The sequence below is a fragment of the Haliotis rufescens genome, unplaced genomic scaffold, assembly GCF_023055435.1.
Source record: "Haliotis rufescens isolate VD_foot unplaced genomic scaffold, xgHalRufe1.0.p SCAF_9, whole genome shotgun sequence".
Taxonomy (NCBI): Eukaryota; Metazoa; Mollusca; class Gastropoda; order Lepetellida; family Haliotidae; genus Haliotis; species Haliotis rufescens.
In genome coordinates, this window is record NW_025964383.1 from 20746468 (window position 1) to 20768555 (window position 22088).

The 22088-nt window shown below is 38.8% G+C and overlaps 1 protein-coding gene across 1 annotated transcript; it reads right to left on the reverse strand.

The window, feature by feature from the left end:
• Positions 1-7728: 7728 nt before the first annotated feature.
• LOC124144701 (transcription factor Sox-14-like) lies at positions 7729-10399 on the reverse strand. Its single transcript, XM_046514237.2, has one exon. It carries the CDS (start codon positions 10212-10214, stop codon positions 9405-9407), a length of 810 nt encoding a protein of 269 aa, XP_046370193.1. The 5' UTR covers positions 10215-10399; the 3' UTR covers positions 7729-9404.
• Positions 10400-22088: the final 11689 nt, after the last annotated feature.

Genomic DNA, 22088 nt, shown 5'->3' on the forward strand with positions numbered 1-22088 from the left:
GAATATTCCAGTTATGGATGATGGCGTCGCCATATTTGATTAACGTCTTCATCACGTTTATAACAATATAACCTTTTTGGCACTTTTGTTGAAACAATTGTATTGTATTGTATTGTATTGTATTGTATTGTATTGTATTGTATTGTATTGTATTGTATTTATATGGAATGTCATGACCACTTTCCTGCCATTGCGTGTCTTCAACGGAGGGGATGATCGCGTAATGAATGGCTAGATATTTCTCCAGCTGTGAAGCAGAGCGTTCACTACACATGTTTCCAAGCTTTGAAAGGTTTATTATTTCTAAATTATAATAACTGGTGTTCAATTTATGTGTCGTTACAGACATTTGTTTTCGCCGATATCAAAAAAATGTTTTGTAAATGCATTTTAGAATACTATTAACATATGTTGATTGTTGCGCTGTGTTATTTGAATAAGTTCCTCATTCACCAACATGTCAAAACAAAGGTTCGGGATGGAAATCATTCATGCTCAATTCAATTCATTGAAGCAATAGGCTTCAAACAGATTTTTTTTGCTATAAATTTGTATCTCTCTATGTTTTAATCATTTGAAATTCTCTATATTTTTAATCACAAACATTTTCCGAACTGTTTATACAGTATATAAGATAATGTTACAATGAACCATATAAAATGTTTTAATTATTCAAATTTGTATTTTGGGGGAAAAACAAAAAAATCGGAACAAATTTAAAAATACCAAAAAGCAGTACAATATAAAACTAAAATGAAATATATTCAACTTGCAGATAAAATAATTCTCTCGTCGATGTCAAAAAGATCAAATTAACGAATGACCGATGATCAATGCCTGTCATCATAGGCAAATATCATGACATGCGTTTAAGAAAAAGAAAGTTTTTTTCTGTAAAAATATCATCGTCAAAATCCTTATTGAAACATGATCAATCATAAAATGGCGTGAAACATGTCAATTTACTAATCCGCTGTTACTGACATGATAATTACCTTGTTCCGTTAGGCGGAGTGGTAGGCATGAGGACAGGCGACAAACAGGGGCTACAGGAGTGATGTGGAGATGTATCGATTGTCTGTAGGCTAGAGTTCCTGGCATTACTCGCTGCCCTTGACAAACCGTGCAAACACCAGGCCTCCAGGAATCTTACCATTATTTGTAGAAAATGTATTAGCTACGTTGCAATATTAATGTAGAATGTGAAATATGTAGATAGTTATATAGAATATATAAAACATCAATTTATTGACACCATGCAATGTTATACTTAGTTTTCCTATTGCTTTATGTACTATACACTATGTAAGTACATCATACATGTTTTAGACTGATATGCTTAATTGCATTTAATGGTACGCATTTCTGTAAACTATAATAATGTCTAAAATTGACAATGTATGGTAGGGTATATTACAGAAGCATTTATACCTATATGCTGACAGTGACGAGTGAATTGTTTCGGGACAAACATTAGACAATCGTTCAGCTAAATGTGTCACAATTTCATGAATGACAAAAAATATATCATGTTCATAATCATTTGGGGAGATATAAAATAAACACAGGCAAATGTAAACAAAATATAAAAGAAGTGCAACCATTTACCATCTCAACTGTATTTACACGAATTTGACTAAATCTGCTCGCACAATGTCATCCGTGAAATATTTCAACTCATATATCGGCGCTAAGAAAAGTAAATCGCGTTTGCATTTGTGTGTGCACGACCGGGATGACACAGTGCCACACCAAACAATAAATATGAAAAGTCAATGCAAGAGAATAACTAGTCTTGATTATCCGCCGAAACAGATTCCATTACGTGTTGAGGGGAAAATAGTTGTGAAAATTATATGAATGAATCACTGAAAATCAGTGATGCCATCTGGTGTTTGGGAAATGCGGTAGCATGTCCTACCCTACCTTTGGTACCCGCCATTCACACAATTTGCATATCAAAAGTTAAGTAAAACATGTTCTTTAATCCCTAGAATGAAATGATTACAAGACAATGTGCAATTCCAGCGGGTATGGAATGGTCATGTTCTATCATGCAGATACTCAAACAACTGTACCCAACTCCATCTACAGCCCATGCAAGTCTACAATAGCGAGTCTTGTTTACTGCAGTTGTCCTCTGAAAATGGAGATAGTCTCTTGGTTCCTTTTTATTATATTTCGTCAAGATAATTCAACAACTTTTTTTCTGTAAAATATGTTCAATTACTAGACTATGTTCGTCTAGGATGGTTATAGCTTTGTCTATTCTCGAAAGTCATACATAAAATGGTTATCCGAGACATTTAATCTGCTTTGAAATTATGAAATGATGTATATAAAAATGTATTCAACCCTTTCCACAAGCATAACAATATCTGCCAAAGGCAACGTCCATTGTACGATTCCTACTATACCATGAGCATGTGTTTATGAATCACGATCAAATGGTGATGATACCAGGTGTTCGCGAAAAGGTGAACTCTGCACAACCGGTGGCATCACAAACACATGCTAAGGCAAGTCAATTGTTTACCCGAAAAATCACGGGATTCTATGAAACAAGATAAAATAGGGAATTGCGACAGACACTTTATCACTGAAGCATGGGATTCGGAAATGTCCTTCAGGTGCCTACCATTGGACGTGTTCAATGTTGTAAACCTGATCATAATACTTTTACAATTTCTTATTAAACCCACAATGAACTACAAAAGCATTAAATACCTATACCCACAAACGCTAAATATATTCAGCCACGGAGCAAACATATGGTGAAGATGTCACCATGTTGGTAGGAATGTAATGGAACATTACCTACAATATATTATTCATTGTAATATATCAATATATCTTTTCTAATATAGTAACGTACCAATTAGATAAAGATGGTTTTCATTCAAAATATAGGCTCGCAAATATAAGGTTACAAGAATCGAATCCATTCAATACTGTGCAGTGTTATATTAGTACATGCAATATATGTCTATGTGGGAATTCTTCTTTAAGAGTTTTGAGAAAACGTATAATTTAGTTATTTTTTTATTCAAGAATATGTTAGCTGTATATCCGTTTGTCATTATGGATCTGTTTAGATACATTGTTACTACATATGTTAAACATGTTGCTTTATAAGTATAAAATAGTACTAATATTAACACAAGACACAGAGCTGCGTCGGTGTCGACACATCTACCATTTAGACATTACGTGTGTTTCGTCTTTGACAGACATCTTAATTATATTATGTGTATTATGACCCTTTAATCAAGTAAGTCGGCTGCTGTTGGGCATTAAATTACCAATTTGATACCTTAAACATCAACGGCGCAACTAACATTTATCGCATTTGAAGCCAAGACAAGCACGACAGTGAATGAATGAGAAAATATCTGAAACGCTTTAAACAGTGCGGGTAAAATTTGATTCTCTTCATTTGTTAATTAAAAGCACTTGGTAACACAACCTATAGTAATTGTTTTGAAAGGTGTATATATTTGCTTCATGAATCTTATTATTTGGATAAGAAACCTTTTCAGATTCTCCCATGTTGTGCCGGGGTCATTGCGTAAGATCGTGTAAAATACATGTGATAGCTTTACCATTGCTTACATTGTGCAACACACAACAGGACGCATAAAGCCACACAGACACGAAGAGCCTTCAGAGGCTTCGTCTATTTACTGGAGAGTTTCTCTGGAATACCTTCTACAAGCATAGCGTTTCAGTCCTTTATATGGTCACAAAAATATATATTGTACCATACAGGTGCGTATGTTTTGTGTAAACACCTGTTTTCTAAGGGACATATTTAGTCTCATTTACTCAGCGATCCACCCTGGCCGGGCCTATGTTCCTGTAGAATAGATGTATTGACAACAGGCTTTTGGAAAATGATAAGCGTATTCAGGAAAATGTTCACACGGACAACTGTGTATTCTAAAAATAACTTTGATATGAAATAGCGCATTGAAGCGAGATGATCGGACAATATAGCGTTGCCACTTTAAAAGCAACTGATGTATTATAGAAATTGTATACATTTCGTCAAGTAGGCTTTGATAAGCAGTTAAGCGTCACCTGAACTAGATAGAGATATGTTCCCATCGCTGAATACACTTACATAGATACATACTTATAGCTACACTATACACATAAGGCTCTCTTAGTGTTATTTATATTTAAAAGTATGGTGACAGGTTATGTGATTAATCCGCTTTATGGCTGAAATGACAGATGCTTTTATTCTGTTATTGTTGATGTTTAAAAAGAAAAATTGACACGTAAGATGACGAAGGAAAATTTTATATTGAAACTTGAATTTTTATATCATGAACGGTCTGTGACTCATATGTGTGGGATAGGAGATGAAGATTAATTTAGATACACGAAGCTGGCAGACACAGACAAATGTGATGTATCATATAGCGTTGCCTCTTTCTAAAGTCAGATATATTAACTGCTAATGATAGAGTCAGAATCATACAATCGACTCTGCTTTTGGCAGCGATTTCTTATGAATTTGGGAAGGGTGTTGTCGCTTTTTTTAAAGGAATTACTGCCATATCACACTGTTCTACAAATTGGGTTACGAGTCTTGATTTGAATGATAATCTGAGTCCTCGGTTTCGCATCTTGATGAATGATGACAACCTCTAACTACCACATCTGGATATAGATAGTTAGCACACATATACACCCATATTAGGGTGGTTTAGATGTTACCTTTGGCTGTAACTCGTTCACGTCCGGAGCAAAGGATGTATTTCGTATTATTCCAAAAATATATACATTATCAAGTACAGGAATCGATTGAAAAAGGGAGGTTTTCATTCTACAACGCAACAATAAAAGGTGAAACAATCATATATGTTGCAGTAACGTTTATGTTATAATCCACTTGTCTGATAGTGATTTATAAACACAAGCTTATAATATAATTAGAATCGTACAATGGACTACAATAATTCTCAAGATTGTGGAAAAACTTATATCGTTTTTATTTCAATAATAATTATCTTTCATATAAAACTTTCTATCAATTTCTTACACTTTTATTACAATTATTACCTTATTTCTTTAGAATTATAACCATTTGTCTTCCTCTCTAAAACTACTTTCGATAACAGGACAAAATATGAATCATGCATGTGTGCAGTATATTAACTGGTGATGACGTGGATAAAGTCTTGGAAGGTAATGTACATATACCCAGACCGTGACAATAGGACGTGGATTTCCTACAAATAGGTACACGCTGCTTTAGGAAATATCTGCCCAGGACACGTGTCGCAATTCAATACGAGATTGAATCATATAAATAGTTGGCATAAATCCCATACAAATAAATCCTGCAATAAATGTCATTCTCGTAGTTCAACACTTAGAATAGAAAGATAGTCTGTGGATTGTTATCATCAGATGTTGTGAGATTTATAATCAGTAAATATCTTCTACAGATTTCTCACTAGCTCTCCTAATGAAGGACTTAAAGCCATCGAGTGGTCCTACAACATCACTTTCACAGATATATATGAATACCAGGTCATGGATAAGATTTGTTATATTGAACAAGAACTTTGTATGAACACGGGCAATATATAACACTCACCAACGCTGTAAAACATTGGTTAAGCGACTTACCATTTAAGCCAGCATGGAAGCAACGCGCAGCCAGAAAGTGTATATTCCTTAAACGCTTAACGATTTGCACAAGTTGAAGAATGTTATTTTAAGTGAGATCGATTAATTTCACAAGAAAACGGTCAGTCAGAAATTGACAGATTCTTTCCATTAGGATCACTCATATACCAATTGAGATGTGTTTTCTTAAAACATATAATACACTGGTTAACACTGATAGCGTCAGAAAAATAAATAATGTTCAACTTTGCTCAGTGTCCGTTTCACTTTACAAAGTGAGCCCTGCATCTGTTCGCTAGTAACAGCTCTTGTAAAAATAGCCGCCGTCCTGAACATGCTCCAATGTCATTAGACTGCGAGTACTATCACGGTAATGAATCGGTAGCATTGTGCTACGCTGATAATTGACATGACTTCTGGTATAGTATTTCTATCAACGCACAACTGAACTATATTTCATTCTGCGTATGAAAAAGTCTGGAAAAGGCTAAGATTTCCACCCGTATCGTTCACGGATTGGATGTCAGCGGTCGTGACTACAATTCGATTTATTTCACAGTGAATGCTGTTGAATTCTCCGTCAAGGAATCATACACAGTTGTTAATGAACAGCAAATAGAGGCATATTGTGCATTGTAATTTTATTTAAATTTATTCAAGAACTTTTTATATTCAATGTTTCATTATTTTACAAACACAGTGCATTGTATTCAAAGCATATAGAATAATAGAATAATATATGCTAACGAATACTTGAAATAATTTTGTTGTTCTGGCATAATAGACAATATCTGAGCATTGTACATAACAGTCCTGACGTTTTAGTTGACGCTTGAATTGCTATGACTGTAGGAAGGAGATAATATCGATGTATGAACGTTCTGTTTTGTTTATCTATAGATATCGCCAAACTAGAAGCATGACAGAAGGAGTAATTATATATGCCGACCCATCACATATCCCGCAACATCTGAATTAAATGTAAATGAATGTGTTAAGTAGGCATTTGTGTATCATCTGATTGTATGTGTCGGGCCTGGCAGTCAGTGTTCTCTTCGCATTCTGTCTCATTCTGTAGTGGAACTTCGAACCTGTGACTGAATATTATCAGTGTGACATAAGGCATTTGATACAGAATACGACGTCTCTCTAACCCCATCTGACTTAAGCTATCAATAAAGCACAAAAATATGAGTCAAGTTTGGACAGTTTTTGTACATCTATCATGATGTTTTTACAACGAACAAACAGACATCGGACAATTAATGTGACAGATATCAAAGTTGATCAAACATCAATATATCGTCTTAAAATACAGTTATACCCTCAACTACACCGACATTATATTAATATGAATTCAGTTCCTTATATATAAGCTGAAATACTTTTTTAAGTTCTTCTTACGTTAGTTAGCTTGTGTAAGTATTTCGTACTGGTCAAACAGGCATCGTTAGACTTAGTGTGTTTCAACTGATAGTTCTTTGAATTATCAAATGAAATTGTTTGAGAGATTTTTGGTATCTTGTATCTATAGAAACCATTTCAATATTTTCTTCTGAGTATCACATTTCATTTGACCATAAAGACAATCGTTTTAATGATCGTAACGTGGGTGATATCATACACACGAGTTCACCTAAGCGGTTGGTGCATAATGTTTCTCTCGCTATCACTTTGAGTTTTATAGTCCGGGCATAATGGTACTTAAGTGTCAATAAATACCATACGTCCTGCAAATCAGCACATTTTTATAGTCTAATGGTCTGATTAAGCTTTCTAAAATAATGAATAAACTCATTTCGATAAAAACAATTGCTTTGAAAATTGATTCGATTTCTTAAGCGTGGTCCTGTGTTATCCACACCTCGGAGACACAGCTAGACAATGAATGCCCGTCACACACATAAAAACGTGAAGAATACCACAGAAGACATTACGAACCTGTGGCTGTATTTTGACATCGATCGATTCCATTCAAAAGAATTGAAACAGAACGTGCCGAGCCCGCATCGGTGCAGAACCCCATCAAATAAACTCAATCTAAAGACTCCGCGAAAACTAAACAGAAACCACAAACATAAAATATGGATTTATACATCATTTAATTCATGAGCATTTTGTACACAATAAAAAGAATAAAATTATGAATACTCAAAAAGAATGAAACAAATGTGTCAATATAATTTTTCAACAATATTCATTCATATTTCCCGTGAAGCTAACGTCTTCAGACAGAGTGCTCGGCACCCTAGTCGGCAGTACTTACTATATGCAACACAGATAACAGTACATACAAGACGCTGCTCTTCATCATAGATTTCTAAAATCAAACTTTAACAATTGAGCTAGCTAGCACTAAACATATAAAAGACAACAAAATTATTATGCTGAATTTAACAACGTTTGTTATACAGACATATTGACTGGCGAATTTCAACATAATATGTAACTGTCTTTAAGGTAAAAGTCCCCGTAATTTCCTCGTGTCGATAAACAAATTCAAATTGACCCATTTAGATATATGCGATATTGTCACTACTGATTTTTATCCCCAAAAGGTTTCTCCGTTTATAGGTGTGGAAGAATGTTAGGCAATAGACACAATACCCTGCATCTTATTCACTGTTCTCGCTTTCGAACCGTGTATTTGATACTTAAACTGTCAAAGGAAAGGGTGATTAAATATCATAATTTACATCATAAATCGATAAACCTCAAAGATTACGCCACTTAGGAGTGATTTACAGGTAATATGGTGATTGCTCAAGCTAATACGCCCCGTAGGCCACTTTTACTTTAACTGAGATGTTTAAATCTACAGTAAGCCCATCTCAAGCTGAACGGGGACTCAGGTGACAAACACAACAATATAGGACCGTCTGGTTTTATTTCGAGAGCCTGTTGACTTTAAAGCCTAGCACTATATTTGTCCTTCTCGATATATTGTGTGTTACTCTAAATATATTGCACAAAACTGAGACCCCACCACGACTAAAGCCAATGTCGTTTTCCAAACCCAGTGCGACAGTTAACACACGTCCGTTTTGTTTAGCTGTTTTTTTTAAAATAAAAATATTCAAAAAGTACAATGATAATATTGATTTTGTCAACGTTTACACTCTGAATTTCATCAAGAATTTTTCCATTTTAAACAAATAATTATCATTGGTGATTCTAAATGAATAATATGGTACATGGGGTAATTTCGGTGACATGAAAATGATGCTAGGACGTTGTTAGTCGCACGAGGCTAGGCATTGCACATGGTTTACGAACCTCATGACTGAGGCGACGAAACCGCTACTATAGTCATTGAAATCCCTCATATCTGCTGCGATGAAATGTTACATTATGCATGGTGACGAAGTGGCGAATGGATCATCCAGATTGCACATTAGACAGCACATTTATCACATCAGTCCAAAATCAACAGTGTCCACCGCTAGCCAGCCGATCTAATGAAGTGTATACAAGTTCAAAATCACAAAGTCTCATCCAACACTTTCTAGAAAAAATGTTTTTGTTCTGGTTCATTAAATACTCCCCTCTCTTCGCCGTCCAAGTGGAAAATTCAGCAATTAGATTTCTCTGAGTAATGACACTATCCACATGCACCGCACTGGAGTAACGAATGTTATGGCTGTGTTAAGGGTACAGACACCCGAGCGAGTTCTGTGGTTACTTGACACACGGGTATACATGCCCTAGTTATCACCTCGGGCCGATTGAGATCATTCACATGAGCTGCTAGTAATCGTCACTTATATGACAGCTGGGTGTCGGAAATGGTCCTCCGGTTTGACTAAAAGGTACGCTACGGGTCTGTGTACGTCTTGGGACGGCATATAGGAAGGGGGGCAACATGGCACGAGGTATTGTCCTGGCAACCCGGAGTGGGAGCCCCCATGGGCGGCCGGGGGTAATCCCATGGCCGAATTGTGGGTATGGAGGTAGGGGCTGTATAGCGGGTTCCCCAGGAGCTCCGGGTGCCGTAGTCCTAGAGGGTTCCCGCTGTCCATCTTGCCCGTGGGGTCGAGATGGGAGTATAGTCCATGGGTGGAGGTAGGGGGTAGAAAAGCTCGTGCTTTTTCACTGAGGAGAGCAGCACTTGATAGAGATTCATGGTGACTTGATAGAGTTGCGAAGTTGTGAGCCATGCTGCTGAGAGCACTCGTGTTCATACCCGGTATCATCGGGATGGGGAAGGCGTATTTGTCCTTCTTCAACAGAGATTTAGGCTTCCGTCTTGGCCTGTACTTGTAATCCGGATGCTCCTTCATGTGGAGAGCTCGGAGTCTCTTGGCTTCATCAATGAAAGGCCTCTTTTCCTCTTCATTAAGTAACTTCCACTCGGCTCCAAGACGCTTGCTGATTTCCGAGTTATGCATTTTCGGGTTTTCCTGGGCCATCTTCCTCCTCTGTCCCCTTGACCACACCATGAAGGCATTCATGGGCCGTTTCACGTGGTCATTGTTTTTAGGGCCGGGAGAAAGCGACAGGCTCGGCATGTTTGATACCTCAGTGGTTGGGGAAGGCGATGGCGAGTCTTCCGATCGAGATTGAGAGCTCATTTTGAAAGTGTCGTCTGCTCACTGTGTCGTCTGCTAGTGTCAAGTCTGGTGTTTACCAGCCAGAGTCCACGTCTGACACAGAATCACAAGCACAATGTAAACGCAGTCCACGTCCAGGGGTGTACGACAGACAACTAACTGATAGACAGTTCAAAGATTACTTTTATCTAACCGGAACTATCCGCAGTCATGTCGATCACAAGCCAATCAAACGCTAATTCCTCATAATCCATTTCTCTTGTCAGTTCCCATTACTCAGGCCCGGCAACGAGCACTGACAATTGTTCAGCCCTTTAGAAATATCTCGCCGTTTCGATTGGTCGACGCATTCCACCGTACTTCAAAACCACGCCTTCCGTATACCAGCTAAGCAGAATCCCTTCGAAGAAGACACATACATTTGAAAAGAAAATTTAACTTTATTCGTAGCTACAAATAATACTCATTCCTTTCGTAAAACAGCGAGTCAGCCGGTAAATCATTGTAAAAATCGCATTTCAAGGGGCGTGGTTTTCAGTCAATCAAACCGTTAGCTCCGCCCTGTTTAAAAGCCCAACAAGCGTGGCTGGGCCTACCACGTGCTCGCTGAAACCCCCAACACAAGTTCCTAATCTGATACACCACAGCGGGTGATTTCTACAACAATGCGAGAACCATGGTCCTAACTCATAGTGTAAGTCTTTCACTTTATTGCACGACAGGCAGAATGTGTTGATTAAATCTTGCAGGGAGCGAACGCGATGACGAGGAGAGGTTCCGCGCGGCCCCGATGACAAGCCACACATGCTCAAAGCTCCCAAGGGCCGGACTTGCGTGAATGCAAACGTTTTCACAGACAAGCGCACTGAAAAGACGGCGGTGTTGCGCTCGCGCGACGTCCGTCAACTGAAGTGATTTCGCACCATTTGCACTTTTTAGACACGGGTCGTAACGACAGGGGTGTTTGGGCCCACATGCCTAACATATGGCGTGATTTAGACGTCTCAACGATAATGAGTTTCATTGATGATTTAATTCCACGTGAGCATTATAAATGCGATAAGGATATTTTTCTATAGTTAAACGGGACAAAGTCAACACGATGCTTGTTGTTAAATAGACGACAGCTATTATAATCGGCGGAAATTTTTTTGGGGGAAATAATCAATTCAAATATATTGTTTTGTACTGAGTTTCTTGCATAAGAAAATGAGTTTTATTTATTGAATGTAACATAGAATCTGTGTCGATATTTCATTTCTTCATAATCAACTTCTCAATGTAAAACAATAAAGTTTCAATTAATATTTTGGTAAACATTTCCATCAGCTAGTTCTAGTTTAAATTGCATCAAAATAGAACATCCCAATGCAATATGTTCAGGGTATAAATAAAAGAATTTAACTCACACATTTTCCAAAGCATGATATTTCTCAGTCCTCCACTTGACATTATTGGTCACACTGATAATATCCTTTTGGTAGAGATATTAAAATTTCCGTGAGTGCCGAAAAAGACAACGGTTTATGTTTTCCGACTCTAAATTATGTCTGTTGTCTAACAGACATTTAATGCTGTCTGAATGAGCGAAAGACAGATCTTAACAGGCACTTAGGATTCGTTTCGGGGTTACCACATCGAGGCGATATTCTGTCTCTACATTGCACCGGCAGTAACTGTTAACAGGATATGTCACTTAAATTTATACCGCCTTTAAATAGCCATTAAACACAATGCGTAAGAACAAAGATAGATATTTCTATGTAGTTAAAGTAGAGTGAAATTCAAATACGTGTCCCCAGTCAACATGTCTGTAGATATTCATTCACATTTTTTTATTATTTAAAATTTTTTTATATTATTATTATTATTATTATTATTATTATTATTATTATTATTATTTACAGATTAAAATTTAAAAAATGCAGCAGAGAGGGTTTGGGTCATCCTGGCACAGTCAGGCTGGTTAGGCTCATCATCAGCTCAGGGCTCTTACCCCCTCTACACGCAGCCCAGACAGCGAATGGGACTTCTCCCAGGGAGCGCTGCCTAGTCAAACCCACCCAAAACTTTTCGGAGAATGTGAAGACTCCCCAACACTGCAGCCTTCTGCATTACCCAGACTGTCAGAAGGGCTGTATTCCTAGTAGCAAACCCGGGTACTCTCCCAATGTCAGTCAACAGATTGGGAGGTACCAAACCTAAGGCACCGAGAACAATGGGGAGTCGGACAACTAGGTACTTGGGATGCAAGCGAGACATTTCGAAAGCGAGGTCTGCATATTTGCCATGTTTTCCCTCAATCTTGTGTCAAAGGGGACAGAAAATTCAATGATATAAATGATGTCATTGGATTTATCAAAAAGGACAAGATCAGGTTTGTTGGCCTGGATACGTCTGAGGCTGTAAACGGGCCTTATTCCAAAGAATTTTGTGTTTATCATTTTCCTTGACGCCCTCTACGTATTCCGGGTCGTACCATGGGTGGACCTCTGTGTCAAAACCACAAGCATGGCAAAGACGGTAATAAAATGATTGAACTACACCATCATGTTGTTTAAGTTTGTGTCAAAGCTGGGCAACCACTGACATTGTGTTGGAGTGTCATTAAATTATTATTATTATTATTATTATTATTATTATTATTATTATTATTGATGATGATGATGATGACCGTCGTTAAATTTAACATGTTAAACATGAACATGAATATTAAAATGAATCGTGTTGAATTTATGTATTATTTCACCTGTTGTATGACATATCCGCACCAGCTTTAAACATTAAATGTCGGGTAGAATTTCACGTGATTTCTAAATGTACATCCTTAGCACATCAGTATATTACGCAAGAGATAAGTATTTTGCGCACACAAACACGAAATGGAAGATATTATAGTATAGTAAAGCTTCACATTTTATTGATTATCAGAAGTGGTTTGCGTGTCATTCGCTATAAAATGATACCACGAACGTGACTGCCATCGATATCGTTATTGGCGTTAAACCCAATGTCACCACCACGATACAGAATACATTGTTTGAATAAAAATATGACTATATATTTTTTTGGGATGTTTATCCCCATACTGTCGAAAAGGATCATTTTCCTCCAAGTAATATCATACCATTCTGGCACATAATCTTCAGCAGGAGTTAATATACAAGACCAGCTGGTGATACACGAAGCTGTGCCAGTGCGTTCGTTCAGCCATACAATCATTTAATTCCATTTAATCTTTTACTAAAATTGTAAACACGGTTATAACAGCCAGTAATCACATTATTTTTGATTAAAATATGTACGTACATGTTACTGTTTTACCAATGATAACGATATATATATATATATATATATATATATATATATATATATGTTCTATTAACGTATATTACAACATGTATAACTGACCTTATATAGGTTGTACCAGCTGAATTATCGATCTTTATACAAAGGTTTTTGAAAACCTTTAATCATATTGAGGTCCACATTTGGTAAGGATTGACACAATACTTTTTTCAACTAAAATCGAACTTACTTTGACCTGTCCTGTTTTTTGTAGAAATCGATTTCGTTTTACGCCAAATTTCGTGTCATCGATTTATTTTGGACGTATATTTTCAGTGACATTGACTTTTTAAATATTCCTATTGATATCAAAAACATATGTTATAACACAGGGCTACAATTTATAATTGAATGATGACACAGAGTGTGTATGTTGTGTTTGTATAGATTTGTCGCACATCTGTCGTAACGTCCCACCCACTCCAACGGGAGACAACAGCACGACGCCGCAGCACGATTCTGTTACCTTAGGCGTAAGGAGATCAATGTATTATCATGTGCGTTCGTAACAGTCTTTGCTAACACTTTGTCAATTAAACGTGTAATTGGCGTAAATGAGTCTCACAGTAACACCTAGCGTGGCATGCTTGATAAGCTAGACTCCCTGATAGTGAAGTACAGCGAGGGGGATAACGGTAGTGGGTCCATTAAGGATTTAACACCAGTTTATTAGGTATAAACACGAGCATGTGTCGTTGATGATTTTAAAACCGGCGTTCGCATGCAGTAACAACTATCTTTGTAAGACATACCCACTATTGCTTGATAACGGGCCACACGAATGATAAGTACTAAATTATATCATTCAATTAGTTAATTCAATTAAGTTGTTCATTAGATATCAGTTCTAGTCGTCAGATATTAGTTGACTTCCTTTGTGAATTCAGAAATTCGTTTTACACCTAAAAAAAAAATATATATATATAACATTTTATTTGACATTCTACACATTTGCCAAACATAGTTTTACTTATTTCATGTTAAATATATTTTGAAGTAACTTTATTTATTGGTTTTAGGTACAGAGTATAATATGTTGTATCATGTATTATATGTTCTAGGTAGAGTATAATATGTTGTATCATGTATAATATGTTCTAGGTACAGATTATAATAGATAGATAGAGTGCATAAACGTTCCGTTCTTACATTACATTATTAACGGAGCGACACAGACGTCTCTACTTTGTAAATCGCGAATATAATATTATGAATTATAGCTAAGCCTCATAATGACAACACTGAAAAATGAATGGAACGAAAATACGCCAGGCACACAGTGAGTTTGGTAAACGCCTCCTTCAATCAGTGTCCCCGTCAATTCACATGTTGATGCGGGAGGACCACCCGAAGTGGTTCCATAGACGGTTGCCACATTGGTGAAACCTACGAAAACGGTGCCGACACACTAGGAAACAACCAGTGCGAATCTGGATCCTGGCACGCCTAAGGGACGCAACTCCGCACAACCAATTTCGGCCCGTGACAAAGGCCCACTCGCTCGACCTAGACACAAACAACCTGGATTAATCATATTTCAATCGATAAACGAGTTATATATCACATTGTGGTATTGTTATGGTTACAGCAAATTGTGATGAGCAATTATATTCATATATAACAAGTCCTTGAAATAAATAATATCACCATCAATAGCTTTAAGCATCAGTGAATTAAAATTGAAAATATATTCAAATGTTTTGCCCCACGTTGATGCCATTCTACTAAATAACACCACTTAACCATAACATGTCAATGCGTTCTACAGTGCAACCAAAGGGACAAGGTTGCAGATAGCTGATTTTCAACAAAGGCTGGTAATACAACGATTCGTGTAGTTAATTATGTTTTTTGACAAACGCTATTTACTATATTCGTGCACTCCAAACTACGATGATTTGCAAATGATAAATTTAATAAAAGCATCATTTGAATATAAACTGCTGTTGGAAGAATGGGGTAACATATGTTTACGAATTATTGATAAGACGAAATTATTCACCATTCATCCCTTAAACCGAAGCATGACATGGTTTGTTCTTTGTAATAATACAACGACTATTAACACAAATGTTTATGAGGTTTTGTTTTGTTTAGCCCAGCCGTTCCTGTGCCAAACTTTCTAGACAACCTTCTAACAACTGTTACCAATTCAATAGACTGCTGTTCTCCCAGGCATAGAGTGAACCTAAATGGGTATAGATTTACATCAAAGGCTTTGATATATGTATTGTATATGTGGAATCTATCAGCGAAATAAATCTGTCAGCATTGTGCTTGAATCAGTCCATGTATTGTTTAGGAATAGACATAATTGCCATGTTTATGTTCGGGTTCTGTTTGTAAATTATTTACGTCCTAATTTGCAGTCATTGTGTCGACAATATTAATTTTCCTCATCGCTTGTTCTTTGAATACACGTTAACCTGAAACGAAAATGTTTATTTGTAAATACCTTTAAATATTTGCCCGATTCCACATGAGACCATATGATGAATTAATCTGGCGTACTAAATGTATTAATTGGAAACCTTTTCATGAGATTGGATATGAATGCTTCATTTCATACAGGAAGAACCGCTGAGCGTTTGTGGTGTTTTGGTTGAAGGAGGGCATTGGGTTTAAAGCCACAATACCTTCATTGGGACAATAAGTGATTACTGTATAGTGACGTTTGACGCTAATTGGCATAACAACCACAATTTGAAAATATATCATTGTTTTAATCATTTAATTTAAACCTGCCAATATTTCTAACGAAAAATTACAACGCTTTTAATTTTGCACAACATTATTAGTTAAAAAATAATAGAAATAGAAAACGCGATGTCTAAAAATTAACAATTGATTGAATTTGGGGGGTAATTGTATTTCTTATGGGATCCCACCATTTTCCTTTTATCATGCAAAAATCAAATAAAAGTCGTGAATGCAAACTTTGCTTTCCTGTAAAAATACTAATAATGATTTGTCAGTGGGGTGAGTGAGGGAGAAATCCAAAGCATGTGCTCGACTCTGATTCTGCCCCAACCGGAAATGCTTTCGCTGCCATGTTTGTACGTCAGCGTTATAGCGTTAGTGTCGTACCAACGGCCGACATGTTGGCTCAGCAGTAATCATCCGGATATGTATTGAACTACAGTAAAGATAGTTATTAATTCCAGCTCTTTCGCCGTAAGTGAACAAGTGTCGCACTGGCGAGCAACCCGACAGTCAGAGAGAGCTCCCGCACAGCTGTGCTGAAACAGCCAACTCAAGGTAAACCCAGCGTTCAAAGCATAAACACAAATTGCAAATTCATACGGACGATGAGATATCATTATGCCGCATAACAAAAGCAGACAATAGATCCGGCATCTGTATTGGACATTAAAGTCTACACACTTCTATACCAGATGCTCTGCGTAACCCGCAGAACATTGTGATAGCTACAAAGGACATTGTTAGTCGCCATCATGAAAACAGCTGTAAAGGGCGCATCACAATGCGGCGTACAACAGAACCAGTGAGCCTTCCGACTAATTGATGAACACGGATAGGCTTTCAAAACCAGTCTCTTTGATATACGCGTTATTGTATAAATTTAAGGTTCTTTAATATTCTGCGGTCTATTGTGAGGATGTTGGGAACTGATCTGGTCATTATGAGTGTGTGTCTTTGCTCAGTGGGGCGCGACATTGTGTTGGGTTCCGTCTCTGCGAACCGATGCCTCTCGAAGGGTAATGGGCTTTTTTGGCTTTGAAATTGATACTACCTGGATAGTGACTTGGAACGTATTAGAAATGAAATGCCCCCTGATGAATAATTAGCCGCGAATGCCGTCAGAGTTGACTAGAGCAACGTATGAAGCTTCGTGGACATAGCTATGCTCTAATTAGCAGCATCGGATGGAGGTGATATTTCTAAGTTCTGTAGTGTGATGGAATTATGTTCAGAGCAATAGCTATAAATCCGATGTAAATAGGTGTGACATGTTTGTTCTTACAAGTAATAGGAGTGAGTGAATGGGCGAGAATGGTTTTACGCTGTTTTTAGCAATATTCCAGCAATATCACGGCGGGGGACACTACAAATGGGCTTCACACATTATACCCATATGGGGAATCGAACCCGGGTCTTCGGCGTGACGAGCGAGCGTTTAAACCACTATGAGACTCGTATTTGCCCCCAGCTTTATCATTGTTCCGTTATATCTCAGCGTGTCAGGTTAAGGCAGGATGAGTGAGTGAGTTTGATTTTGTACCGCTTTTAGCAATATCCGAGGCTTTGTTCCGTTATATCTCAGCGTGTCAGGTTAAGGCAGGATGAGTGAGTGAGTTTGATTTTGTACCGCTTTTAGCAATATCCGAGGCTTTGTTCCGTTATATCTCAGCGTGTCAGGTTAAGGCAGGATGAGTGAGTGAGTTTGATTTTGTACCGCTTTTAGCAATATCCGAGGCTTTGTTCCGTTATATCTCAGCGTGTCAGGTTAAGGCAGGATGAGTGAGTGAGTTTGATTTTGTACCGCTTTTAGCAATATCCGAGGCTTTGTTCCGTTATATCTCAGCGTGTCAGGTTAAGGCAGGATGAGTGAGTGAGTTTGATTTTGTACCGCTTTTAGCAATATCCGAGGCTTTGTTCCGTTATATCTCAGCGTGTCAGGTTAAGGCAGGATGAGTGAGTGAGTTTGATTTTGTACCGCTTTTAGCAATATCCGAGGCTTTGTTCCGTTATATCTCAGCGTGTCAGGTTAAGGCAGGATGAGTGAGTGAGTTTGATTTTATACCGCTTTTAGCAATATCCGAGGCTTTGTTCCGTTATATCTCAGCGTGTCAGGTTAAGGCAGGATGAGTGAGTGAGTTTGATTTTGTACCGCTTTTAGCAATATCCGAGGCTTTGTTCCGTTATATCTCAGCGTGTCAGGTAAAGGCAGGATGAGTGAGTGAGTTTGATTTTATACCGCTTTTAGCAATATCCGAGGCTTTGTTCCGTTATATCTCAGCGTGTCAGGTTAAGGCAGGATGAGTGAGTGAGTTTGATTTTATACCGCTTTTAGCAATATCCGAGGCTTTGTTCCGTTATATCTCAGCGTGTCAGGTTAAGGCAGGATGAGTGAGTGAGTTTGATTTTATGCCGCTTTTAGCAATATTCCAGTAATATCACGGCGGGGGACACTAGAAATGGGCTTCACACATTGTACGCATGACGGGAATCGAACCCGGGTCTTCGGCGCGACGAGCGAATGCTTTAACCACTCGGCTACCCGACCGCCCCTAAGGCAGGAGGACACCCCAGGGCCGGTCTTGCATTCAGACGTTTGTTGAAACCAACGAGCACGGATATGGTACTGAAACCAAGGATAATAATTCGCACGAATCTACCTATCTTCATGCATCTTAGGTTCTGAGACCGCTTCCGTGGTCTTGTGGTAGAGCGTCCGCCCGGAGAGCCGAAGGTCCGGGGTTCGATCCCCGGCCGCGTCATACCAAAAGACGTTAAAAGATGGTACTTGTTGTTACCCTGTCTGGCGCTCGGCATTAAGGGGCTAAAACAAGGACTGGTCGGCTCGGAGTCAGTATACTGTGTCTGAGTGGGGTATTCATGTTAAACTGCGGCATGGTATCTCAGTGAGCTAGCACTATAAATCGGCATCAGTCCGGACTAGTACAAGCAGCCACACACATACACGTGCATGCACGTCGCTATATAAGTGCAATAGTCTTGGACGCGACGTTAAACCCAATTTCACCTCACCTCACCTCTTAGGTTCTGATCTGAAAGAATTAGTTCCATATGTTCTACATTGGTGAAGTCAACTCGGGTGGCCCGGTAGTTAAGGCACCATGTGCTACGTTCCTCAGCTGCTAGCGTCGTCAATCTTAACGTTAATGCACGCAACCTTCTTCGTGAGTGAGTTTGTAGTAACGCCGAAAAGTACGAGACTCCATGCCTTATACCGTGGCATCTCAACCCAGAGGGGAGGAGTGAGAGAGTTGTATTTAACGCCGCTTTTAGCAATATCCCAGCAACATCACGGCGGGGGACACCAGAAATGGGCTTCACACATTGTATGCATGGCGGGAATCGAACCCGGGTCTTCGGCGTGACGCGCGAACGCTTTAACCGCTAGGCTACCCGACCGCCCCCCAGAGGGGAGGAAAGCCAAACGATGCAGGTAAACGTAAATAGGCGTATTTAACTGTAAATGAACATTACTGAACAGAATGTCTTGCATAGCCTGACGTCTCACCTCTCCCGTCAAGATTTAGGGTTAGAATTGGTCTTCAACAACCTATGCCTGTCGTAAGATGCGACTGACGAGATCGGGTGATCAGGCTTATTGACTTGGTTGATGCATGTATCCCAACTATGTAGATCGATGCTCATAATGTCAATCACTGGATTGTCTTGTCCAGACTCGATTGTTTACAGATTGCCGTCATAAAGCTCGAATATTGCTGAGTGCGGCGTTAAACAACAAACAAACAAACAAATCACAAATATCTCAACTCAATCTGGGATGAAAAAATTAATTGATGACAGTTCAGATGAGTGAGTGAGTGAGTTGGGTTCGACGCCGTCGGTGTATTTGTTACATCACGGAGTGTCAACTTGATGTGGAAGACCGGAAGTGATGCTGGACAATGGTCACTTTGGCGAAACTCAGGAGCACAAGTGTGATATGGACCAGCCATGGATCATATACAGGGCAAGGCTAGAATTCGTACCTAGAAGGTACGGACAGCGGATCCTGGCACTGACAAGGGCAATAACGCTGAATGTACGAGGCTACCGTCTCGAAAAGGTAAACATGCCATTGATATCAATATAAATATAATTTAGGTACTCTTTGGACAATAGTAACACCACGAGAGCATGCGCGCACTACACCAACATGAGTGAGTGAGTGAGTATGGTTTTACGCCTCTTTTAGCAATATTCCAGCAATATCACAGCGGGGGACACCAGAAATGGGCTTCACAACAATATGAACCAACACTGTTGGAACCTCGTGAAGATCCGGGGTAGAGTCAAAGGGTCGGGTGGTCAGGCTCACAGACTTGGTTGATACACATCATCGTATCCCAATCGCGTGGATCGATGCTCATGATATCAATCACATGATTGTCTGGTCCAGACACAGATATTTAGAGACCAACGTCATTGAGCTGGAATAATGTTAAGTGCGGCGTTAAACAACAATCAAGAATCAAAACACCATCATCCATGTATAGTTAACGTTGTTACCTGTCGCAAAGAGAGGATTGCGTCCATTATAGGGACGAGGCAATAAACCACACGACCATGGAGATATCATGAACTGTTTCTTTATTTCGTCTTTCAAAAACTCACACCTGAATAAAAAAACGCTCTCTGAGTATCGCCGCACTCGTTCTGATGAGATGGCACAGTTGAAAAAAGGTGTTTTTTAAATATCTACATCCAGACGGAGGCTGTTAATCTCCAACCATCCCTACTGGATGTTCCGATCGATATTATAAAAACAGTAGCACGTATTCCAAATGATGTAAGAACTTGTGTCAGAAATCCCAATATGTAAGTGAAGTGATGTTGTGTAAATGCATTTGTCGGTTTAAGACCTTTTATGAGGAGAGCCCATTTGGTTCATTTATAGAACGCCGTAAAATGAAGGTAAAAACTGCTAGGTTCGTTATTATAGAACCATAAACATAAATTTTGTCATACAGATTTGTAGTTTCATACATAGCACAATCGTAACGGTTCTTGTCATAATTATTGAAGTGGAGTGATCGTAATTCACCTGTGATAAAAACATCAACAACATTTAAACAGACACTAGTGTAAACCACGCCTGAATGATTTATGTTCGTAATTGTGAAACGCGGCTTTGAACTCCTGTCGCCTGTTATGTCCATATTTATAACACCTCCACCGCTCTACACCAACCGCCACCCCCTGCCCCCACCCTCCTCCCCGGGGGGCAACTGACAATTCACCCTCAGTGAAATGAAGGACATCCCGTTGGTACCCGGGCTAGAATAGGTCCCTGGCATGTTATTGCTTGTCGTATGAGACGGCTAACCATACCGGGTGGTCAAGTTCGGTGACTTAATTGTGTGTCGTCGGACCTCTACGACATACGGAGTTGCTCATGATGTCACCCATTGGTTTGTCTGACCAAAAATCTAAATTACTTAGAGACCACCGTGTAAGCTGGCATATAAAGTATATTTATTTCAGGAGCAGTATAGTCTGAAAGAGCTGACAGGGGGATAAGTATAGTCTGAAAGAGCTGGAAGGGGAAAAAGTACAATCTGATAGAGCTGACAGGCATCTTCCCGAGGCAAGAGAGTTAACTGACTTTAAAAGTCCAGTTTCCACCCTTTTCTAACTAGGCTGGAATTACTGGGCTCGATCGTAGCGCCACCAGTGGCTATTACCAGTTATGTCCCTTCTACGCCTCGCCTATGGACCAATCAGATTCCACCTCTCGTATCGCTTGCGTTTGCTTCACACAAAATGGTGGCGCCGAGTCAGGACGATCTGATCGATAATCAAGATCTATGTTGTGATAAAACGGGTCTT